Genomic DNA, 27,392 nt, shown 5'->3' on the forward strand with positions numbered 1-27,392 from the left:
CGTAAGCTTCCTCTAATAATAATAAAAAACAAACATGGCTGCCACCAGGATTTGACCGAACTCCACGCAAAGAAGTTTGCTGATTCTGTTCTAAGCGTTTTGGATTTCGGCATTCCCATGACGTATCATTGGAAGGAAAAGATGTATAACAAATAGGGTTATTACGAGGATTCCGCTGCGCGTCGGTCGATACTGCCGCTGTACTAGTACTGTCTTCGTGCATACTTTGAGGTATCCTCGTAATAACCTCATATTATACTATTTCTATGGTATTTCCACTCTTTTGTTTTAGTATTTTCATCTTGTGCCAGAGCTCCGTAATTTTAACAATGCGAAGCCAATACTCAGGCTGTCTCCATAAAAAGGAAAAAACACACAGGGTTGCGTTTGCCAATGAACATGCATCTATACCTGAAATGAACATTTCAATTAACAATTAATGACTGATTGGAGCCTGTATATTTCAAAGTTGAAAATCCTATAGCATTTTATTGGATCTCCGATTTGGTATGCTAGAAGGTATTATAATAATTCGAAAAATGGTTTACCGGAAGTTGCGCCCTCTATCGGCGAACATTTTCTATGACGTAAATAATGTCACGAAGGCCGTTCAAAGAGTCGATTTCTTTTTGGTCTGTAGTCATCTATCAGTGAAGCATAATATATTCTAAATGTAGAACCACATTTAATCGAACGACATTGCTTTCACCATCTACATTTTGACGTCACAGGAGCTCTCCGTCTCTTGAGGGCGCACCATGTAGGAATAGTGTGTATTGTTGAGTGTGTACACTAATATTATATTCTCGACGCCCATAATGAGGACCATATCATGTTCAAATCAAAGTGGCTGAACGGTCTAAAGGTTATGTTGCTTTACATGTGGATTTCACAAGCTGAACATAGATCGCAAAGCTTTATCACTACTTCGGTGAATCTGTTCATCATTTTGAAGCGGTAAACAATTGTGACAAAACATGTATACATGAAAGATTTATACACTACACTACAAGGCACAGTCAAATCTTTTAAATTTTTGGTGATTGGAATTCTAATTTCATAATTTTAATGTAACCGTATTTGTTTGTACAATTCAAAGACTGTTTGCTCAATTCGGAGTAGTAATAATTTAGTAGCATACAGATAATCTGTTTTGTATGGCCTGCAATTTCATGGCCCTAAAAGGCTCTCTGCGTAGAATAATATGCAAGCAGCTTATCTGTCGTCATTTAACAGTGAAAGGAGTGTCAACAGGCATCTGTCAAAACACTGCATTTGACCACAAAAAATGGTTAGACATTTCCAAATTACCTGTTCGCTCATCGTTCTGAGTTTTGTTTCGAGGTTGGTCCAAACGCAAAAGGACTTCAACTTTGACGGAGCATGGCAATACGGAGAGATAGGACCATCGTGTACTTGGAGTTCGTGGTCGGAATGCAGCGCAACTTGCGGGCCAAACGGAAAACAAACAAGAGTTTGCACCGTGGATGGTAAATACGCCTACACCGAAACACAGTCGTGTTACTCAACGTGTTTCAATGGTGGAACTTTAGAGAGAGGATATTGCGACTGCCTCCCCACCGCGAGTGGAGTGTGTTGTGAGCTATCTGCAGATGCAGGTACCGATTTTAATTCAATATATATTATATAAATTAGTAAAAATAAAGGTAATATCACATTTCAAGATGTTTATGATTTGGTGATATCAGTTGAACGTATTTATATTCATTAGCCATTTCTGTTTGTTTCGTTAAAGAAGTTTAATATATATATTTCCAGTATACTTTTTTAACGCCAAATTAAGCTTGTATGCCATGTAGAGAAGAAAGAAAAATATGTCCATTTGTTCAAAGTTATCCAAAACATGACGGAAACTATATATAATACTTGCCCCAACATTTGGAAAGTTTCATTTTCCACACAACGACTTAACCACTAATTTGTTCACCGGGACGTTTGTATTATATTGAAGACCATCGGCGACTTCGGGCAATAATTACCTGAATGTGATAATGTTTTTTACAACTTGTATATCACAGATGGTTGATAATATTCAATTATGTTTTTGCTTATGGTTGGCAGGTTTGTCTTTGCTTTCCAACTATAAACTCTACCACAGATCTCAACAACAGGTTCAATGCATAACAGCATACATAAGTTAAAACAAATTTTTCGATCAAAGTATTCGCGAGGTTTGTCGTCCAAACACTGAACACACTGCCTTTTGTTAAAACTCTTTTAACGAAAGCCAAAGACACTAACATGACTTTCACTAAGTTATCAAGTAAGCACTATGGCACAGTAGACTGGCACTCCGTGTATGTGTGCCTCGTCTTCGTTGGCGCCAACTATTGTGAGTGGATACAATAATATTCATCCAAACGGGCCTGGGATATCATTGTACAAGTAGGAAAATCGACGCTATCAGGTCAATTAGATTGCAAGGAACGGATATCTGAAAGAAATTGAATCACACAAAGATTTTTATTTGTTGAAATGTGTGAACTTACTTTAACAAGAAATTAAAAAATTTAGTTTCTTTGTACCTTTTGTGGAAATGTAGCTCCGTACTAATAAAGAAATACATCGGTCACTTAATATCAATATCAATAATAATAATAATAATAATAATAATAATAATAATAATAATGATAACTTTATTGACATGCTATGCTATTCTAAAAATAATGATTTAAAAAGTAGTAATGTAACATACATATTTTAGATATGATAAATACATATATATAAATCTATTTCAGAAAATAACCCTTCCGTTAATATAAACTGCAAGACTTTATCTACGGATAAGACTGACTAAATCTGAACACCAACAGACGAATCTTCCTTTGTATACTTTTAATTACGATCGAATGGTCTTGTTTCTCCGCGAACAATACAATTTCCGATTACATCTATTTTTGTTGTTGATAGTACGTCGCCGATTGGCTGCTTCTCAGCTCTCATCAAAAGTCTATAGCAGCCATTCGTCAACTTTGATCAATTGATCAGCCTCGCTGTGGAATGTTGTTTTTTTCGTTGCGGCGAATATTTTAGCTTCACGTGATTTTATGCCGCAATGACGCTTACACGTTGACACAGTGAGTTTTTTCGTACACTTACGAAACAAATAAACCATGCAATCTGCCATTTTTTAACCGACCAGGTAACAAAGCATTGCTTGCGAATGTGACAATTCTTATGAAAGCATCGAAACGTAAACTCACCAAAGATTCTCGTGAATCTACACAAGTTCTCATTGTAGTTTTGTCACAACTGATGAGATCATGGTCTTGCGTTGTTTTAGCTGTTATAAGCAGCAATTTACACACACTTAGTTCAACATGTACCAGTGCAATCTTTCATACAAATAGCAATTTACATTCACTTTCTGACCTCAACAATATTGTTTAAATTATTACATTACCGTATTTTAATAATACAAATGTTCGAATATGTTCATTTTATTCTGTTCTGAAGTAAACTCTATATGTCATCGATTTGAATATCCCGAAATGTACAAAAAAATATTCTTTGCCCACTTCTACAATGGCATCCAGACTAACATTAAAGCATGAGTTATCTGTCATGCGTAATTCAAAGTGTTCGATTCAGTTTGTGAAAAACGCATTTTGACATATTGGAAAAAAACTAACTCAAAAAACAGAATGCGTATTTCTAATATGGGAGCCAGCATGACATTCATACTCATTTATTCCGTGTCGTTATTTCAGGTAGCCAGGTAGTCGTAAATGTGCATTTATGCGGAAATTAATGACAATCGACGAAATATTGTTTTTCTTCAATAATGATACAAAATATTAATTGTTAGATTTCACATATTCAATGAAAACTATTAGTGATCAAAACCTACCCTGACGAGACTATAATTTTAATTTTACAATGAGAACTAGTTATGATAAATACTTCACCTGTTGAGACTACATTTTCATTTCAACGCGAATTGACATTGACCTAAGCCCGACGAGACTTGAAATTTTAACTCAACAATGAGGACCTGATCAAACCTTATCTGATTTGATTATAATTTCAACTAAAAAATGAGAATTAACAACCTGGCCAGACGCGTCAATGATTTCTTCTGAACAATTAGAAGAAACATTGACAAAAAAACGTGGCTCGACGAAAATGTAATTATAAAATAAACAACAAAAACTGATAGTAATGACTATTTTTTCTTAATTTCAGCATTTTCTCCAAATAAGCAAATTACCTAGAGATATATGGTAATACGACTAAACAACTCTGATCATAGCGGATATGTAACATTGATTGTGAATTTTGACAACATTTGTGGTTGTTTCAGATATTTCTATTGAGATGATGGTGAGCAACACGGATGTCACTTTCCAATGTGACCCGAGAAACACTATCACCAGTGGCAGGCAGTTTCATTTCAAATGGTATGCAAACGATATTATTATCCGCGAAGAATCCACTTCAGAAAAAGTATCAACTTTATTTCAGACGAATTGGATTGGGTACATGGGATACTCGGTAAGTCGTATATTCATTCTGGATATGCATTGGATTCGATATGTATACAACCGAGGAAAACAGTGTGCAATTTAAAGCGCGGTGGTCGTCGCGCAGCGCGTGTTCGAATTTCATGTAAATACACAATGTATTTTACACGCGTTGTATACGTCGCTATGAGTTCCATATCGAACAGGACGCGGCACGACGAGCACCGCACTTTAATACATGATGATGGGAATATGAATGCACACACATAATCATTATCGGATATATGTTTGTATGCCAAATGAACAGCTTAATAGTCGTGTTCAGATTGACTTCAAGTACGAACTGCAAGTAAGATTTAAGCTAATCTCACATATCGGCTAAACCCAATTGCGTTCACGCGGGGGAGGGAAAAAAGCGGTTAGCACAGGCTAAGGAATACCCAAACTTGTTAAGAATATACAAATCTTCAGTCATTTTAACTATGATTACTTATTACAGTGATTGGAAAGGTATACATGTCAGTTCTACGTTTATAAAACAATCATTATACCAAAACAAATTCAGAAAGTGCAGATTGCAGGAAGTAGTACAGTGTCCCATCGTTATTTTTTTCAAGAACAATGTCCCATTGTGTTATCGCGCAGATTGTCATGTCGGAAATAGAATACCGAAATGAATAGTTATGACTATAATAGTATATCTTTTACATGAGCATTGAATACAATAGCGTTTTTGGCACTTAGCCCGACCTAAACGTTTACGCACACTTCCTTAGCACGTGCTAAGAATATTGAACTGGCTCATATAAACGGGTCAGATTTTACCCGTATTTACCGTATTTATCCGGGTAAGCGCCCAGGGTCCTGAACATGGAAAATTGGCAAAAATAGGGGTGGGCGTATGCCCGGATATTCGCGAACATTGACAATTGCGTGAATAGAATGGCAAATGAAAACATGCAACATTACACGTGTAACAAACATAATTTAATGTTTATAATGTGACAAATAAACCAAAAATAATAAAAATCGACAGTGAGAAAACATTTGAATTTAGGATTTCCCCACTTCCAATACGCGTGAACTCAAAACAAACTAAAATATCAGGGGTTAAACTGCGTAAAATTATTTCCGGTTTCGACAAATTACGGATCAACTGTCATACAATTGCAAGATCAATAGTAATTTACAAATTTACACAGTAAAAATAAGGAAAGTCATAGTTGTAGCGTTACTCAGTTTTCTTAGCACGGGTTTTGACCTGTTAACCCGTGCTAAGAAGCTGTGCGCGAACGTAACTATAGTCGACGAGTTTGGCGTAATTTACGAGCTCCATGTCTATGTTCGGTGGCAATGTTTATCACTATCAACAGTGATACAAGCTATGGAAGACTTGTGCAGGCTAGCCCAACGATTCGAATATTTTAACCCCAGTGGAGAATCGGGTAATTCATAATTGATCTCGGGATTTACCCATGAGCACGCATCGGTCGTCGCACCGCGTCGCTTTCGATACGGGTCCCACGCAACACGTACATTGTTTGTTTCACACGTTGAGTGACGACGAGGACGCTCTAATGCAATGAAGTATTTCAAAATATCTTACAAGTTCATAAAAAAATGCCTAAATTCGATAGATTGTACCAATTTCTGAAAACGAATTGCGTACTTTGAAGATTATCTACTTTGCACCCAAAGCTGATGACGTCCAGGCCAATGGCATGAATGAACTCAACTTTCTAGGTGCAGCAGCATCCCCTCCTCTGAGTTCTCGTACACATACCTTGACATTATCCACAAAATGGATCGGAATTTGTTTAGATGATTTTCGCGAAAAAGGGATTTTATAAATTATGTTAATTACTAAGATAGTCATGGAACTATGTCCCTCTTCAAATAATCAACAGTGGTCAAACTATCAAATTCGTTTCCACCATCTTAACGATTAAGTACACCAATATATGCACGCACGCATAAACTCAGACCCTGGCGTACTGCACTTTCACAAATTTTAAACGGGCTATATCTGACGGAACACATTGTTCAATGATCAACCATTCACCAAGCACTAAAATTTCGTCGTATGTATGCAACCCATTTATTTCGCTGTATTCGTCCTATTGTTGTACAACGCCTTTGTACTTCGAGTGAGCAACACTACCCCTTTCAGTACTTGACGCCACAATGGCATACGTATAGTAATGGGTCATTCCAATACACCGAGCGACATACCTAGCACTGCCGACGCGTTGTCATGTCAATGATAATCGCTCTGTTGGTGCCGTGGGAATTTGTCAGTATTACTTGTTAAACACATTGTTAATAACACTTTCGTGTTCGCTGTTCGGGTATTAGGTTAAAAAACCCGATTGCTAGGGTCGTGCATTCATCCATGATGGATTGCACAGATGCATGGCAAGTACGAATGATTGTTAGCAAGTGTATAACGCCGGGTGTTATACGTGGAACGATTGTTTTGTGTTATAGTCCAGGCGATGGGTGCGAAAATTACTCAGATGATGATAAAAGCATGAAAATTATCACAAATGTATGTCACATCATTCTAAACACTTTGAGAGGTGGAGCCAATGCAAACTGTAAATAACATAGCAATGGTTGCTAAGCAACATATTCCCCATAGCAACCGACATGTAAGATACCTGCAGACCATTTTTCCCGAACAATTTTAATGTATTTTTATTTCTACAGCTTTGATCTTCAAACTAGCACCACCCTGGAGCAAGTGTATACACATAGCAACAGTTGCTAGGCAACATATTTTCCTTAGCAACCAAGCATATTTGATGTTTGCTGATTTAAACAATTCCATGTATTTCAATATATATAGCTTTAGAATTATATCTTCACTCTGGGAAAAAGTAAACTGCACATGGTTTTATAATGGTTGCTAGGCAACGCATTTACCTGATTATATCACCATGTTGGCTTTTTTAACCCATCAATTGTTGTTGGCCTATTTTTATAGAACAATTATATAAATAGGTAATGCATGCTCCTGATGGTTTTTATTGAATCATAATCCATTAATTTTAGTGATCTTTTCAGGGCTGGAGGTGTAGTTACTTATTGGTGGTGGAAGATAGATGTCTTCAATTAACCTACTGGTGCATTCTCAGAAATGGCGAGCCCCTCACAAACTACTATCCAGACAAGTGACTGGTCGAAATGCATTGTTTGTCAACTAGACAGCAAAGAAACATTGACATGTCCCACAGATGCAGGCTATAAGACAATTGCTGAAAACATCAGTCAATTTAATGAACTTCAGTGCATGCCTGTACAAATAGATGTTACACGTTTGGACAATGGGAATGGTGTAGAATTAACATTTAAAGAACATAATGCAAAGTGGCACAAATCCTGTTATTTGAAGTTTGGCAAAAGTAAATTGGAACGTACCAAAGAGCGAAAGCAAAAGTCTAATGAAGAGCCAACAACCTCGGCAAAACGGATTTTCACACGCAGCATTAGTGGAGAATCATATACCACCCATGTGCAGAGCAAAACCCCAGTGTGTTGCTTCTGTTGCAAATCAGAAACTGTGAAGGAAAAACTTCACGAAGTCTGCACATTAAAGTTAGATTACCGTGTGAGGAAGTGTGCACAAGAGATCCAAGACGAGGCCCTTCTGGCTAAATTAGATGCAGTAGACCTTATCATGCTTGAAGCAAAACACCATGCAAGATGCCTCACAAATTTGTACAGCAGAGCACATGGAAAGATCTCACAAATTTCATGTGTATCAAGTGACCAAACATGTAAAGGTATCGCATTAGCAGAGCTGATATCCTAAAGGAGACAAGATGAAGACATAAAGGTGTTCTTACTAAGCTGTACACTGAGAGACTAGATCAGCTTGGTGTGAATGTTCCTACACGAATAAACAGTAAGCACCTTAAAGACAGAATTCTAATGGATCTCCCAGGTGTAAAAGCCTACAGGGAAGGAAGAGACGTGTTCATGGCTTATGAGGATGATGTAGGAACCCTCCTACATCAAGGCTACCAGACTGATCCAAATGAACAGAGTGTCAATATGACCCAAATTGCAGACTCAATCCGACGTGACATTTTAACACAGAAGGTAACATTCTCAGCTTGTCAGCATGCTCATCAATGGATCAAAAATTACGGATCAGACATGCAACAAGAACCTCAGTCAACCAGTGCTTACCATCGCTTTTCAACTGCATCAAGAGGCACAGAGACTACGGTAAAGTACAACATGTCTATCACGGCAAAGATCGGGAGACACCACTACCCGTCTATATGGGACTTAAGGCCCATGCATTAACGAGAGAACGACAGTTGGTTGATTGTCTTTATGCTCTTGGTATGTCAGCCTCATATGATCGAATCATGGATATAGTCACATCATTGGGAAATAATGTCTGTGAGTATTATCACCAGGTTGGCACAGTCTGTCCTCCCCAGATCCAGAAGGGTCAGTTCATCATCGTAGCTGCTGACAATATAGACCACAATCCAAGCTCAGCTACCTCCACTGGTTCATTTCACGGTACAAGCTTGTCCTTGTTCCAAAACATTACCACCGAGAGTAAAAGTGGTGATAACTACCGTGGTTTTACCCATTCAATTAAACCTTTGAAGGCACAGAGGAAGATAATGGCCTATTGTGAAATAAGACCGACAGGTCTGCCATCAGGTGATGTCTATGTTCCACTAACTTCAAGTAACCTGACATCTTCCTGCGATAAACTCAGTGAAGAGATGGAAAAAGAATACAACTGGCTGAATCATGTTAAGAATGAGAAGATGCATGCAGTTGAAATATCCTGCGAGTCTAACATATCCTGGGCCGCATACCATGCCAGTCGAATGGCAGAATCAAAGCTTTAACCACCGATCAATGCCATGCTGCCTCTGTTTGCTGAGAAGGCCAGCTCCCCATCAATGCTGCGTCACTGCTTTGATGTTATTTGATGTTGCCCGAGAATTTTTGCACGGCAAGTTCGTCATGGCCAAGTCCTTGAGAAAATTCTCCTTCATCGCAATTGATCATGGCCATGAGCAAAATAATGGTGTGATGAAGGGTGAAGGGGGAGTCATTGGACTGACACAGGATGCCGATGCTCTTTTACGATGGGCAGTAGCAGGGCCAGTCCATGTCATATCTGAATTGGAGTCATCCATGGTAGGGAAACGAGAGAGTCCCAGCCAGAGAAACCACCATGAGCAAACTGATGCTACCCAGAAGAAATTTCCTACACAGGTCGATACACTGGTCAGAATAATTGAGGGTATGGGAAGTCTGTTTGACGAAGAAAGCCAAGATCTTCTGAGACTGCATTCAAAGGACATCATGGACAAGCAGTCAATCGAGTGCCTTACTACAATACAATCAAAGGGTCAAGAACAGTATGGAACATTTGTAGACGAGCGTCTCCGGGCTAACATCAAACCAATAACAGCAACCATCACCAGGAACAAAGTAGTACTGTTCAACGTGCAAGCACACAAGTCAAAGAAGGGACACATGTCAATGTCAATGTCAATCTTCTCAAAAGCGAATCATCCCTTTTTGCAAGACTGTATGTTGCACGCCAGGCAAGAGATGGTGATTTGGACAATTTCTTCAGCCATGAAAATCATCAATTTTCACCATCCCTTTCTTCATATGGACAATTATGTTTGGGGAAAAAGTCAGATCTCATTGGCTGTCTTGAACAACATATCCAGTCTCCATGTAATTCAAGGCCAGATACGGATGTGAGCATCATGGATGGTGCTGTCCTCGTGAACATCCTTAGACCTGGAGGATGCAAGACATTTGGCGACCACGCTGCAAATGTGTTTGTTCCACACATCACAAGAGAACAGAACAAGACTCAACGAGTAGATATTGTGTGGTATCAATACTTTGACAACAGTCTAAAAGCACAGACCAGGGAAAAGCGTACTATGGGTCCTAGTCAACGTAGGCGTGTTGAAGTGTCCAGCCCCGTACCGAAGAACTGGCAGCAGTTTCTCCGAGTGAATAGCAACAAGATAGAATTGTTCAAACTTCTTAACAATGAACTGATATCAAGTGCATCAGCAGAGAACCCTCTTGTTGTCACTGATGGTGCTAATGTACTCTGTATACCTGCACAAGACACATCCAGCATTACTCCCTGCAATCATGAAGAAGCAGATTCCAGAATCATGGTACATGTTGCTGATGCTGTCAGACAGGGCTTTCACAAGACCCTTTTTCGGACAGTAGACACCGATGTAGTTTTTTTAGCAGTAGCGACTGTCCAGCAGCTAAGAAGGATAGACCTCTCTGGATTACATTTGGAAGTGGCAATAATTTTCACTACATCCCAGCACATGAGATAAGTGCCTCCCCTGGCCCACAAAAATCTTTGGTACTTCCGGTGTTCCATGCTTTCACCGACTGTGTCCCAATTTGTCCAAGCTGGAAAGAAGACTGCATGGAAAGTGTGGGAGACGCATGATGAACTCACCGGAGCCTTCTATGAACTGCACAGTGCACCAGAACAAATATCTGAAGAGACTGAGGCTTCACTAGAGTACTTCACCATCCTTCACTATGACAAGACAGCAACAAGTACCCCATTAACGAAGTCAGAAAGCTTCTATTCACACGAAAAGGACGTCAGATGTCAGCCCTTCCTCCTACCAAGGCGGCCTTACAGCAACATATCAGAAGGGCTCATCCGCTGCCTAGAAACAACCAAATTCTGTTTTTGTTTAATTGTGAGATTTGTAGTGGCTTTAGAACATGACTTAGATAGTTGTGATGCAAAAACACATAACATTATTCATTCGAAATGGATTAGATATGCTTAAACGGCTCATTGCTAGGATCAACCGGTTTCCTTGGCAACCATTGCTAAGAAACATGGTGTATCTATGGGCTCCAGTATATTCAGTATAGGCTCAAGTAAAATTGTGCCAAGTTTCATGCTTTTATCATTTACTGAGCAATTCAAGCTGTATTTTGCACCAATCGCCTAGACTATTACTGTGTGAGGCGTCTTGTCTCTGTAAGCACATGATGCGTGTACGTCGTTTCAACCTATGAACGAATTGCGTTTTTTAGTGCCACGTGGTATTTTAGCCCAAGCTCATATATAATTTGCTGTCTCGTTCGTAGAGAGTTGGTGCTATACTCACTAAAGTGAAATATCTATTTATTACGTAGCCCCATCTAGTTACCCGGCGTACAAATGTAATTAAAATAAATAGTATTATTATACATCTATCACCGTAACGCCATATGTTACAGTGTGCCCTAATTTTGCGGTATTGCACTAGGTATTTCCATCCTATCATATTAGGAAACGCGAATTCCAAATATTGAACGTTTACGCGCGTAAGCTTCCTCTAATAATAAAACACAAATATGGCTGCCATCGGAGTTTGACCGGACCCCACACAAAGAAGTTCGCTAAATCTGTTTTAACGTTTTGGATTTCGGCATTCCTATGATGTATTCCTGGGAGGAATGTATTGTGTATAATAATAAGGATACTGCAAAGTATGCACTCAGACAGTACGCGGTCGCATCGACCTCCGCTGCGCGTCGATTGATACTTCCGCTGTACTGTCTTCGTGCATACTATGCGGGGCACAATTTAGAATACGGCTCGAATTTATGAAAAAGAGGCAAACTAAAAAACTGGGTTATAAAATTTCTACAAATTTAGGGAAAATAAACGAACCATTGAGGTAAGATTAATTCAACGGCTAACGAAATTCGACCACATTCGGTGTTTTTCCGTGAAAGATTTTTTTGCATACACCTACCTGTGGGTCTATAGCTCTTCTTGTGTCGGTCTTTAGTCTTTGTGGTGATATTTTAGTCATTTCAGTGATATGTGACGGCTTTAACTCTTTATTAATCGGAAATCATTGCCACTTATTCAAACGTTGACACACATTTTAACCGAGTGCGATGTTTGCATGTTATTTCCGTGACAAATAAATTAAATTTATATCTCAGGTATGAGCTTAGATTAATATTATCGTAACCTATTTCATACAACAGTCTTGTTTAATAGACCATTTTCCGTTCACTGCGAGAATCACGCGTTATGCGTGAAATCGAACGTAAAAACAGGACAAACAAAGGTCATAGCGTCGTAGTCGCGTCAAACATCGCGAAAGTATTTCGGGGACATTTCCATGCTTAATAATGTGCTGTCCACAATTGATGATAGGCAATTTCGATTAAGTAAGGGTATTCGGAAGCAATATTCCTCTGTCGAAGATCGGCCGGTCAATGTAAGCTGCAAAATAAAGAAATTCTAGTTCAAAATCAAATCGTTCGATTTTTGCGGCAGACGTTCGACGCGCGTCTTTCATGCATCCCGCGAGATCTCGCAATAGTACGGAAAATCACCTATTGTGATCAAAGTATATTGTACTTGAGATTAATACTAGTGTATGATAGAAGATTAACTCGGTCTCACATCAAATTACGATAATATAACTGTATGAGGTAACAATTATGATTTGGTGAGAAAGGAGCTATTGCCGAATTCTATCACTTGCTTTTATTTATTGCATTACGAGTGAAAAATTCATTTAATTTCTTTAACAATGTTATTTATAGATTCATTGTGCTGTGGAAATCACGGAGAATGGCGTTGTCATTGATACGAAAACAAGCGGAAATCTCTTTGCCGGTGTTAAGGTATGGATATAAACACCGTGGCGTCAAATCGATGTGCACGTTGGTTGGGGGTAAAAAAGACTTTCTTGTAACGGCCAAGTATATAACTCGGCGATATGCAGCTTTTTACGTTTACCATATAAAGTTATATCATAGTGTATGCTGTATGCTCGTGTTTATAGTATTTTGATTTGTGTTAAAGTGCGTAGTCGTTGCGTAACTTTTCAAAAATACATTTACTTACTTGCGCAGCACGACGATCATTGTCATTTAGGATGCGTGTATCGATTGGTTGAATCATGTACGAGGCGGAAGACTCGAAATTCAAGCAACTAATTATACGCGATTGGGTTGAGGAATTCGCGCTATCAACGGTTAACATATTAAAAAACGTGTACATGTGTACATGTGCATATGGCGTACAGCCTGAACTTAATTGAAACGTTTTCGGAGATTCGAAGCGAAATTTGCGCTGAATCGATTTAAACTGCCTTGATTTTTAGTCCCAGAAATGTAACTCGTCAATGGTGGGTACGTATATGTTTTGCTCACTTGCAGATTAATATTCCATTTGGTGATGTCATCGAACTTGACGAGAATTCGGACGCTGTCACCATCGAGTTAGAATCCACCGTGCCATTGTTATGTGTCGATGACGTCACCGACTGTGAATTAGTCATACCGGTCATGGCCACAAATCGTGTTGGAACCTATTACGGTGAATACCCGGAAATTGTGATCAAAGAAGACTGTGGAATCAGGATTAATCCGAGTAATACCGTAGATGGCGCTTCATTCTCATTGACAGTGAAGGCAAGGCGGGATTTTTTCAAGGACGGAAATGGTACGGTATTTCTTGGCTTCCTGCCAATTGTTACGTCGGAAGGATCATTATGGGATGGATACCACATCTCGCACTCGATAGAGGTATGAACAAACATACAATTACATATATACCAAAAATACGATTTTTGTAAAATAAAAAAAACAAAAAACACATTCAACTATATATTGTTTTATTTCATTTATTTCAGATAGTAGTTCATGATCGAGACAGTATAAGAAGGAAATGCAGTAGTGGTGGTGACCCACATTATTACACCTGCGATGGAATGTAAGCGATTTGCGATATAATAACACCTTTCTGACGACCACGTCATTGATGTCAGTTGAAAAAAAAATCGAAGCAGAAATATTATACGCTGAACTATACCTGATGTGAATTAGAAAACATATTTAAAATGTTTCCAAAAGAGATTTGAGATGCACATTGAAAAAAATTGAGTTGGTTCCTGCAAATTTACTGTAGATTCATAGTAATTTTGTTTTAATTCCCGAATGTGTCCTATTTAAAAAATAGGTCCCTCTATTTAAGAAAAAACAACGTATTCTACGACCTGCATTGTATTTATAAAGTGAATTATACTGGTGAATAATAAAAAAATGCAACCATAGTACTTGACACGTGGTATTTGATGCTCGGCGGCACTGTCCCACTTCCCCAGATGTGCACATTTTTGTTAACTATCATGCGGTGCATGCTGATGTGCATTGAATTACTATAGCAAGGACGTGACGTAATAATTGTTTATCTTTCCATAGATTCTATAATGTCTATATGCCTGGTGAATATATTTTCTACAAACACGAGACAATGCCGTACGAGGTAATTTTGAGATTGTGTACACGGGATATATATACAGGTGGTACTGCTTAACTTGATCATCAGCAGTTGTTAGATATATATATTTATTGCAAATACGTACATAAAAAATAATTGGATAAAATGCAGTGTACATTTCCTAGATCTTAACAATTGAACAAGATCGATGAAATTTCCAAATGTTATTTTTTTTTTTTAAAACTAAGATTCAAACTCGTCTATCGGCTTGTGGTTCAGTGGCTTGTAATTGCGGCGTTGCAGTCCGAGTGGAAGATGATATTATAATTGTTGATAGGTGTAATATTGAGGAAGAACTTGTCAGTTACTTCTGGGCTGGAAGAAAATACGAATACTACAGGTCGACATCTAAGTTGTTAATAGAGGTACTGGTCACTGGCGATTTGACGGAAGGTTTCAGGCTCATCAGTAAAAACAGTGGACATACTCATGTGGTGAGCTTTTTTGGTCATTGTTTACATTGTTAGTTTCACAGTCCCTGAGAGACTGTGGTTAGTTTCACAAACATCGCACTTATGGCCCCGTCACACCATAAGGTTTTGGTCAGCGTTCTCTGAACGTTCCAATCGTCCAATTTCCGAGCGTTCTGGAACGAGGTAGACACATCCAGCGTTCGATTAACGAGTGCCCAACGTATGACTAGCTTGTTCCTAACGCACGAGGAGCATGTAATGAGCGACCAAGTAAGATACCCCTGGAAATCATTTACGTGTGCTAACGTGTCACTAGCGCGCGACGAACGACTTTTAAACGTTAAGTGAGCGTGTTGAGCGTGTATCTAACGTTAGGTCGTTAATTTGACGTTAGTCGCACGCTTTTATGTGCGCTAGGGGTACGTTCAGCGGTCGTTGACAGGTCGCTAGTGAGTTGTTCACTGCAAAGCGAGCGATTGGTAACAACTAAGTAACGATAGAGCAACGACTGACTAACGATTGTCGAACGCGTCGAACGTTAGCAAAACGATCGAAGAAAGTTATTTAACGTTTAACAGCGTTTAAAAATAAACGTTGAAGAACGCTGGTCTCAAATGAGAACTTTTGTGCATGTTCAAAACTTTTTTTTGGGATCAGCGTTCTCCGCCGATTCCCGACGATCAGCAACGATTACCGACGTTCACTAGCGTTCTCACGACGCTCTTCTGGCGCTGTCCCAGCGACTTTGGGCGACTACCAACGTTTCCTCAAAAGCCAGAGAACGCTAGCCAGAACGTCATGGTGTGACTCGGGCTTTAGTCATTTCTTAATACACCATTTTACAATGAGCGTAGTTGCTTTCATTGAACGTCGATTTCATGCGGTTTTTGAAGTCTTGAATCTACGAAAAGCGTGTATATTCCAACTACACTTTGATAAATATATTAAACATAATGACATGAAACATGTTAACCTGTATAGATTCTCCTGCCTACCGGGGCATATATAGAAATCCTAGGATCCTATTTCTTGGATATCTTCTACTCTCCTGCCACGGAAGACTATGGTTTCGAGAACGCTGGCCTGTGTGGTAGTTGTGACGGCGACGAAACGAACGATCTATTGAAAGGTCCATTTGGGGCATCCACAAAAGAATACGCCGACCCGTATACCGACTTTTGGATGGGACAGCATGATTTTGCGGAGACATGGAGGTTGTATTTTTTTGATCTCTAAATAGTAATTAAGATACATAATATATGTTGCAGAACATTAATATCATTAAAAGAAACTAGGGTCTTCGTTTACCATGTTTGACGCCTGACGTATATTGCCATCAAATAGTTAATCCTTTGTCGGTTTTTTGAATATATATACGTTACGTGGCGCTGTGAATGAAAATAATTTATGTTGAATTTTGCAGGACTCCCCAGGGAAATAACCTGTTCTACGGCGAGTTAGATGATATACCCTCAGTTGGCGTCTACTTGCCGGAAGTGTTCTGTACCTGCAGCCCAAACGATGGTAATACCGCTACTGTAAACCAACAATGTGGGTTCAACAAGGAATATTCCAGATCTTATTCAACTCCGGATGATGCAAATTTATCTGACTGCGACGCCCACTGGTGTGACATCACATATGACTATACTAAAAATCTACAGGAGGTGAAGAAACGGAGGAGGCGCCGACGAAGATCTGGAGATAACCAGACTTTTTTCTTTGTATACGACTCTGACTTTGTGTCTTCGGTGTGTAAAACTTACTGCATTTGTCAACCGAGCAGTTGGCATGTAAATACGCCCTGAAACTTGCGATTATTAAACGTCTTCTAGGGTGTATTGCCATTTATTATGGAGTTCGTTTCTGGTGAGATGTGTCAAAAAACAGACTGGTTTTAATCAGCTTGTTAACGTTATGTATTTTACATATTTTTATATTTGTCGATATTTTTTGTTATCACATTATTGTCGATTGGATGATAACCATAATCGACAGGAAAAAATAAGCAACTATAGCATTATTGCATTCAGTAAGAAGCTTAGTGTTCTCGACCACTTCAATTTTAAATTAGTGTAGTAGCCAATATTCGAACAAATAACAAATAATTAATGCAATACGAAAACATCACATACGTCATACATCATACATCATACATCATATGGAGATTTATGCATGGACTTTTCTTACGTTCCAGGTGCCATCATGGCCTACATCATCAGGAATAAATGAAACTACTGCGGAGTTGTACTGTGAAGACATAGTTAAGAACACACCCGCTGGGATCGAATGCTCGACCGTACTCTCTTTGTATGATATCGACAAATCTATTGAAGGATGCAAGACTGACATTCTGGTACTGTTTGCCAACACATTTATTTACTTTCCCTGTACAATATTTCATGTATCAACAACAGTGTATGTGATACGTAAAGTTGAACAGCCAGTTTCCGACTTTAAAACACCGATGATAGCGCCTGGCACAATTCACAAACATGTCATAAAAGCTCGAGAAGGCAGTAGGTTCCGTTTTTAAGACACACGAACCCTATTCAGTGTTATTTTCTCTGTATCAATTCCCTATTATTGTCAGAGTCAAACAGACATTGATTGTTTCAGCAAAGTTCCATCCGAACCTATTACTGATTGATTCGTTTGTCTTAAAATCGATATCAATTTACATACTGTCAATATATTTTGAGCGACGAAACCACTGGTGCATACTCCGTACGTGTGTTACGTAACGTATTTTGTGTATATATACAAATGAGTAGAAAAATAACACTTTACCAGATTGTACGTATCGTATCTGATCCGTGTAAGTATACTCACGGACTACTTTTTTTTTTACCACCAATCACCTGCCTAACTCAAAAATATAATAACTTGAAGATTCTGGCTTGAAAATTCAGAGCTCGGCTTTCGCGTTGTCTTTTTTAAAATTTGCACTGTAATTTTTTACAAAAAACAAACAATGTGAGATGCCGCATGTGCAAGAATCGAATATCATATTGTATAACAAATACCAAACCCGTAATACGGAATGAAATTCCATTCTTATTTTTTTTCTTATTCTTATTCTTATTCTTATTCTTATTCTTATTCTTATTCTTATTCTTATTCTTATTCTTATTCTTATTCTTATTCCATTCTTATTTCCATGCTTATTTTTAAATTTGCTATTGTTGATATTGTAAATGATAACATTTTGTACTTGGAAATATAAGATTAATTTAATTTATTTTATGTATTTGGTGCATTTCATTTAAAGAAGGAACTGCAAGTTGAAAAAAGAAATCATAAAAAAATAACATTAAAAGCAATTTAGCATCACCAAACAAAATAACACTTAATAAATTAGAAACTTTATGAAAATCTTATTGATTTTCCCGAAATTTTATTCGACTATGTTATCTACCCCACTAAAACAAATTATATGTTGTCTCGGGAAACGTTTTTAATCTCCTTCATAAACTCTAGATTTCTGTGTTGGGTGAGTAAGTGAGATATGATTGTTTGTTCTAATATAGGTTCTGGATTACCTATCTGCTGGCGATAACGCTGCCGATTTTATGAAAGGTCAATGCCAAGCTATTTTGCTCTCAGACCCTGTATATTGGGAATTACATGACGGTGTACTTGCGCCACCATCGACTATCCTGAGTTTGTTGTGCCCAGCCGACTGCAGCGGCCACGGAACGTGCGTAAATGCGCTGTGTGACTGTGAGACGGGATATGGCGGTACTGACTGCCGAGTAGACATGACACAGCCGCCTCAAGTGTACACTGCCCACCACAGTGGAGTGTGTGATATCGACATGGAATCCTGTCAGCATATAACAATATATGGTGTCAATTTCGTGGAATCGGAAGAAATATCATGTCATATAAGACCAATTGAGGTACAGTTTTTATTTCTATATGATGCAGGTGCTTCAATTGTAAACCAGATTTTGTTTAGATTTTTTGACAAATGCACAAACTAGAGTTATTGACATGCAACATTTGCGTAGCAAATTTTGTATTGCCTAGATAACACTTGATTTCTTGGAGTATAACAACGAACCAACCTTGGTCACTCATGTCGCTTATATGTGCGAGTGTAAGGCGTACCTGGCTTGGCCACTATCATGTCACCATAATTTGCGAGTGCATCTTGCTTTTTTGGCGATTAAAGCTGTGGAATTAATGAAAACCAAAACGATACTAATTTGTGACTAATGTCACCAGGTAATGGAACATGGTTTTGAAGAGACTGGCGAGATTGTGACAACACCTGCCGTTTTTAAGTCGTTCGAGGAAGTGACATGTTCCCCGAGATCCATCTCCACTCGCAGAAAACGCAGTGCAGATGAGAGCAGCACTGACCCGTGGGGTTTCCTGATTTCTATTAGTAACGACGGAAGCTTGGTCAGCCCCCAACTGATTGTACTGATATACAATTCTAGATGCGACGTTTGTAACGGAACAGAAGGAACTTGTGTTAAAAAGGTTGGCTTTCGAGGTTAAATATAGATTATACCGTATTTACTATAGCAAAACATTGTAGAACGATTACGGATCAATACACATTTATTTATTTATTTATTTATTTATTTATTTATTTATTTATTTATTTATTTATTTATTTATTTATTTATTTATTTATTTATTTATTTATTTATTTATTTATTTATTTATTTATTTATTTATTTATTTATTTATTTATTTATTTATTTATTTATTTATTTATTTATTTATTAGAAAGATATATGCATACAGAACGGACAATGTTATAACAATAAAGAACCAGTGTGTATGAGTAAGTACACTATACCACTATAATCAGTGTTTATAAGTTTGCTATTGTTAAATTCCATTAAGACATATTATCATACATCTGTCACCGTAACGCCATAAGTTACAACGTGCCGTAATTTTGCGGTATTTTACGGGTATTTTCATCCTACCATGTAAGGAAATGCAAATAGTAAATATGGAGTGATTACGCGCGTATGCGTTCTCTAATAATAAAAATAAACATATATTTCGTTTTTTGCTAATAAACTACAAAAATGTCTGAAGATCAACACTGTTTATACATCACGTGGGTAATTAGTACACATTTTTTTATGCTACAGAACACAGTTACATCATTATCGGCACAGTCTTGGGAAGTAGTGTGATTGTTATCATATTGGTTGCGATTGTGATCATCATTATTATGAAGTAAGTTATGCAAATCGTTCTTCATCTTGTTATAATATATTACCTCAATTTTTTTGGTTCGTATATGCAATGCACGAACCGCCATTCAATTGCACGTTTACTGTTATGATAATTGTAACTTTTGTATTTACGTTTATGAACAATCCATATTTATTATATTTCAGAAAAAAGAACAAAGCTAAAATTGCTGCATCAGATGAATGGAGTGAAGTGAACGCTAAATAATCACAAAATAACTTCTCTCCCCGGTTAGAAGGCAGTGAATAGTCGTAAGCATTAAACTTACAAGCCCGTAATAATCAGAGGGAATATATCCAACCACCGGTACAGGTGTTTTGCGACGATCTTTTTAAGGTGAAAATTATTTGGATTTCTGTAACGACAATTAACAATTTCAATTGCAATATTGGTCATAGTTGTAACTGGACCCCGAATAAGGTGTCAACAAAGAACAAAACAAGTCACTTGAAAAAATGTATTATTTTCTGTTACATGTCATCGTTAGATTGGTGAATTATAATCGTGTTTTTAAAGTAATAAACAATTTGAAATACAAAAATACTATCCGTGCACGTGCAATGACATTATGTAAACGCACTTCCTGTATGCCGTCACGTATAATGTACCTTGCAGTTTAGTAGTTTTTTGGGTTTTGATAGAATATTCGGTTCATTTAGCGATATCGATCTATTGTAGAACGTTGTGACCACGGTAGCTATTTATGTAAGTCATCAACATATTTTACGAATTACAGTCATTTAAAACATTGCTTTCCCCTGTGTTGTGAAGAATTACTATTAATACCAATGTGATATAGGTAGAATATATATCGTGAATGACATTTATTTACCTGGCACCGATTTCGCTAAACGCTGTGTATATTGTTTGTATTTCTTTAGTACAGCTATTTATCAACACCACTGAGCACGTTAAAACATATTGACGTGTACTGAACCCAGTCGTACATGTTTTTGTTAATGTTCTATTATAAGCGACCAAACCCGATTCGCAAGACGAAAGTTGTCCAATATTTAGCATGAATCATGAAATTTTGTACATAATAACATGTGCTATATTTGATATACGTTGTCGAATATATAACATGTAAGAGAGTGTATATTCCTTATATTCTTGAATACATCTGAAAAATATTTGATTAAAATTGTCATTTAAGTCAATTGCTTCATAATGTAATCCGCGAACCTTCTCATTATGTATTTTTGTATTATGTCTCCCACTGGCTATAATTAATATATCATCGACATAATTAAATACTGGGGTTATATAGCTTTATTTTTTGTTTTGAACTAGTGGTTATATGTTACTTCCTGTCTTGCACACATATTACAGTACGCATTTTAGTGAAATTCTCATTAAAATGTAAATGAACAAAAAAAACAAGAAAACAATAAAGAATTTTTTTATCAATCAGATCTCATCATTCAAGGGAATATTATCACCTACTATCATGATGAGTATTGTACTGCACAGGAAACACCCCTAATTGCTTACCGTCGTAAAACTCACAAACTAAACGAACTTATTGGGGCTAACGTTAAATCAATATACAATGTACAGTGAGGTAACAATCAATCATTTTCCTCGTAAGTTAACTGTTCACTTACTATTTAAAAACAACACATTGTAACCGTTAAGAGATTCAAACACCATTGAAATAGCTGTAGGTTAGTTGTTTTACAGTTGCGCATAAAATATTTTAATACGGATAACTGAATTATATTTCCATTGTTCAGCGTTTATTTAGGAAAAAAAGAAAATCATAGAACAGCCATCTGGTGTCGTCAGGTGTGAAAATGCTTGACTGACTACACTGACAATGCACAGTACTTAACCTGGTTTGGCAGTGAGACTTTCTCCAGTATGATTTATAATAGTTCCCCTATGCCCAAATCATTAGACATCACCATTAGTGAAATACCGCACAGCTCAGCGTCTTCACTTCACACTTCGTTGAAATCCATTCGTCTTTCGGCCCAGTGCCGGAAACCATAGTAACAGGACGCCTATGCATTGTTGTTACGTGTCAACTGTATTCTTAAGTCTTGTTTTCCTCTTCTACGTGTCACATAATCCATGAGTAGCAATCCAAACTAAGCTGAATAATGGAGGCTTTGTCGCACTTCTGCGTTATAATTGTCACAACTATCTTATATTTTTATGGAACATTTGGACAGCCTTTTCCAGGCAATATTGTTGGTGGAATTAACACGACAAACTCAGAGAACTGCGATAACTGGAGCGAATGTAGCGCAACATGCGGACCCGACGGGGTACGAGTTAGAGACTGTCTGCTGGCAAGTCAGATCGCGGTGAAAGAAACTGAGTCTTGTAATAGGATTTGCCTTCACGACGGTGTTATGCAAGACGGATACTGCAACTGTTCTCTGTACCTATCAGGGTTATGCTGCGATGTTTCTGACGATCCAGGTAAGTATTGATGCATCGTTTGCTGGTTGAAAATACTACATCCACGTCCCTGTACATCTATCATAATTACGGACCGGAATTCCTTGCTTGAGTTTCATTTTTCAAATGTATTTTACAACGAGAAACGCTTTCCAATATTTTTTTTCACCGCGAAACAGTTACAACAATGTTTTACGGCGCAAAACACCAAGTGCGACATTTTTACAACGAGAACATTGCACAATAGTGACTATTAGGACGAGACTCACATATAACAATGTTTAGGAACGATAACAAGTAATCAGGTGACTTTTACAGCAAGATCCCTAAATAACGATGATTTACGTCTCGATATTACAAGTAAACTGTTACGATCAGTCTATTTTACGTGGCTAACAAGAATATCTCATGAGTATAGTTTGCATATTTATGGGCGTACCGACTTTCGAACTTTGCTCAAGCAATAATTACTATCATTAATGAAAGGTGTTGAAACGTAGAACTAGTCTTATCGGTGTTTTGTAAAACTTAAAAAAAATGTTTGTACAATATATTTTTATGACTCGGTATTTGTTATCTCGGGAAAGACCCAGAACGAAAAAAAACCTGTCTCGAAACTGTGGCCTAACAGTTCTCCGGTATCAAATTGAAGATAAGATGTTATCGTGTAACATATATGTTTCTGAAATTCTGTATCATCGCTACAATTTAGGCGAACACGTAATCGTTAAAATAAACCTTGCACCAGGTTTGATGAGACTATTCATACTGTAGGATGACCGACAGAAAGAGCTAAAAATACGATCAACCTCGTCCTTAATAAAATCATCAAGTCTGGTTTAGTACACTGAAACGCAAACAATACTCCTATTAATTAGCGTTAATTTAGAAAAAAAAAACATAGATCAGCCACTGATCTGGCGACGTCACGTGTGAAAATTGTTGAATGAATACACTGAAAATACAAGACACTTAAACTGCTTTGCCAGTGAGGCTTATTTCAGTGTGATTTATAATCGCTTCTCTATGTCAAATCATTAGTCACAGGATCATTGACTAACCATTACGGAGACACCATACAGTTCAGCGCCTTCACTTCACAAAAAAACTAAAAGACAATAATATATCAAATTCCCCTGCTGAAACATTACCACCAATTCTGCCAAATCTGCAATTTTAGAGAAATAGCCAAATGCAAATACTCAGTAATTTGACTTCATTGGAAAAATAAAAAAACAGGTTTATACAGAGCAAATCAAAACAAACAACAACACTCTTATAAGCACATCAGTAGCATTCCGAACAAATGTAGGCGATATCGACACAATGTGTCCCAAAATTATGTATAAACACCGCGTTATGCACACGAGAAAGCGGTTGGTCTACAATATGGTTGTTGTCCTTGTGAATCTTGGGTAAAGGGTAGTCACACATTAAACGATATTTCGCTTATCTGCCAAATCATGGCAGTATAACCATTTACCACGTCGACTTTTTTGTTAATCGTTGGTGATATTCACATTTAGTGTCTAATATATATTACATTATTCTGTATTGTGAGTAAGATAATGCACTTGTGTCGTACATCGTTTAGATATTGAACTTCTGATTCTGAGTCAGTATTTTACATTATATCCTATACAGAACTGTTTCTCTGCATCCATGAAAGCTATGTTTTACACCATTCCACCAATGCTCTCAGTGTGATGATTTCAATAGTATTGTCGTTGTTCATACAATGGAAATTTTTGCTCGCAATGTCCCGCGCAGATTTATGCTTTTCAATTATAAATAGTTGTGAACGTAAATAAGTTGTTTACCACAGGTCTGAATTGACGGTAACACAATGTATAATTGTCTGACAACATCAAATGAGACTAATCCTGTTATCCACTACAATAGAAACACTAAAGCCTTTAAAAGTATAACATTCCACAAACATCCGTTTCACTATTGTCCGCGTTCTATGCTCCACGCTATAAGTTATCCATTACTCATTACTCTCTTTACCTCGCAAGGACGCGATGCAATACCACATTTAATAATTTACTTTGACCATTTATAAATTGTCAGTAGAATATAAAGTGCTTCTACTTCGCAGTATACCTCACACAATCAATCACAGTTGAATCACACACCACGTACCCGTGTGTTGCAAGGCTGTTGTACCGAATAGTCACTCGCAGAAGGCGTCTTTATCTACAACATCCAATCACCCTGAAATCTAAATTTTAAGAATGATTGCATTGTCAATATAAAAAGTGACGCAATGTGTGGACATGTGACAGCTTAACAGATTATTTCACAGTATGTTGAGGATTCCAAAAGCAGCCTTAGCTTTGAAAAAACAAACTTCGTCGCAATTTCTACTAAAAAGAAAGTCATTTTTTCCCGGAAAAATGAAGCAAACAAAACTTATTAATGGCTAGAACACATTTTATCTGTACAATATTTTTCTAAGAGATCCAACTAACAGTGTCAAAGACAAAACATGGAAACGTATTTGTATAAAAACCTGTATACATGATATATTGAATAAAAACCACGACTTGCAAATGAGCGTCATTGCGTTTTCAGAGCATGTATAATATTCTGAACATGTATTAACAATATAGTACTCACACGACCGAACCATTTGAATCTCTTAATTCAAGTTCACACTATTCACTTATTACCAAACTGACTTTGAAAACAAATCTAGTAAGCACACATATAGTTTCGAACCCACATTTATTAAATATTGTACAGAAAATTACCCTGGACATATTTACTTTCCACATACTTTAAAATGTGTGATATAAACCTATAAAACACACCAATAAACATTAAAAGTATCATCGAGAATTAAACATCAATAAACTTTTCATTAGATATATGCTTGCGTGAATATGTACACAAAATCATCATAATATCTGTGTGATTGAGTATCCAATTAATTCACATACAATGTCTGCTTTTCAGGGAGTATGCTACAACAAGGCAACACCACATCGTTGTGGCGTTACCAACTTATATAGTGACTGGTTCGTTTTTATTCTGAGATAATGATTGTCTAACTGCCACCATTTGTTGACATTGGCCACTCAGTAGTCTAAACCATGCATGTTCCACGGCACTGCTTAATTTTATATTTACAACAAAACTGAAAATTTTAGCTAATCTGTAATTTCACTAATTCAAGATGCAGCTAATTTAACAGAAAATACACTGTATTCTTACAGGGAGATAGTGAACACTTTAGCTAAATTAAGATTCTGTTAATTCATGCCAAGAGTCAAATCCGCTAACATTGCATATAGCTGTTTCTACGTGTTCTACAGTATTTAAATATGAACCCCCCTTGGTGACTGAAGACACGAACCGATGATTTGGGAGTTAATTTACAAGACATTGTTTGCCTTGTTTGTCTTAAATTCTATTATTTGGCGGATCAGTTGAGGCGCCTGAAAAGGCGTCATGTAAGTGATGTTAACTACACAAAGTAATATTATAATCATGTAGAGCAAAAGTTTAGATCACTCAGAGCACATTCAGCAACATTGACGAATACATGAATCATTATAACAGTCTATGAACTAATAATAATTACGTAATTTAATGTGCCCATTTAAATCCTTAATGCTAATAGCATTTAAGATGAAATTGTTGTTACCGTTTATTGAGAATGTAGAGGTCGTAGTGGACAATGTTTTCTAAACACAACTTATTTTTAATGTATTCAAAATTCTGCCCTGTCCTAATATACATAGTACAGTGGGTAGCGTGTTCACATTGCACCAGCAAGCTTGTCGATTGTATTTGAATCACACGGACCACCAAATACCCGGCATTAGGTCCCCTGTACTGCAGTTCTGTTTTACGTTAAGAAAAACATGCATCACATTGCAAAAAGATGATTGGCGTCCCTCTCCATATATGAGCAACGAATACATAAATACTAACATAGGGAAGAGTTGACCACATATTATAATTCATACTAGAACTATATTTCAAATAGATCCTGGAATTATTTTGGATATTGTATCACCTGTCTACGGAGATCCGCGCGATTCATTCGAACGTCATTCTGACCAATGGAGTCAGGTTATTCCAAGACAATTATCTTAAATGAAATTGTATTTTCAATGCCTAATATGCTTGTTTTTCAATAAATCTATACTCTCGAAAAGTGAATTATTTTAAAAAAAAGGAGAAATAAAATACATTGTTGCAATATCCACTCAAGTCAGTACTACATCACGGAAGTGAAACTATAGATTATTAATGTAGAAACCAATTCCATAAAATTATTAGTACAAATAAAATGGCTAATATTTAATACTTGCCATTAGCAGTATAACCGCAAATATTTCGAAGGAAAATAAATAAATAAATAACGACATATCATAAAACATCAATTTCAGTAGCAAAACGACGTGATGTAAACAGAGAAACAAGATGATCTCTTTAGAGAGGAACAACATAAATCATTCATAAAGCAATTCAGTTCAATGGGTTCAATCAAACAGCAAGAAA

General features: G+C 37.2%; 2 protein-coding genes across 2 annotated transcripts in view; both read left to right on the forward strand.

The window, feature by feature from the left end:
- The first annotated feature begins 1,287 nt into the window (after nt 1-1,287).
- On the forward strand, nt 1,288-20,675 carry LOC144349677 (von Willebrand factor D and EGF domain-containing protein-like). Its single transcript, XM_085492999.1, has 14 exons — nt 1,288-1,619; nt 4,325-4,515; nt 13,089-13,169; nt 13,707-14,075; nt 14,183-14,262; nt 14,751-14,814; nt 15,018-15,263; nt 16,224-16,456; nt 16,666-16,993; nt 17,440-17,598; nt 18,773-19,144; nt 19,473-19,635; nt 20,363-20,450; nt 20,615-20,675. The coding sequence occupies exons 1-14, from the start codon at nt 1,289-1,291 to the stop codon at nt 20,673-20,675; spliced, it is 2,766 nt and encodes a 921-aa protein (XP_085349125.1). The 5' UTR covers nt 1,288.
- A 1,886-nt stretch (nt 20,676-22,561) lies between these two features.
- Nucleotides 22,562-27,392, forward strand: part of LOC100378251 (von Willebrand factor D and EGF domain-containing protein-like) — a 32,060-nt gene continuing 27,229 nt past the window's right edge. The window contains exon 1 of the mRNA XM_085493228.1: nt 22,562-22,898. Coding sequence (XP_085349354.1) covers nt 22,574-22,898 — 325 coding nt within the window. The 5' untranslated portion in view covers nt 22,562-22,573. The remainder of the gene's footprint in view (nt 22,899-27,392) is intronic.

Source organism: Saccoglossus kowalevskii, chromosome 18, assembly GCF_978046115.1.
Source record: "Saccoglossus kowalevskii chromosome 18, keSacKowa6.1, whole genome shotgun sequence".
Classification (NCBI taxonomy): Eukaryota; Metazoa; Hemichordata; class Enteropneusta; family Harrimaniidae; genus Saccoglossus; species Saccoglossus kowalevskii.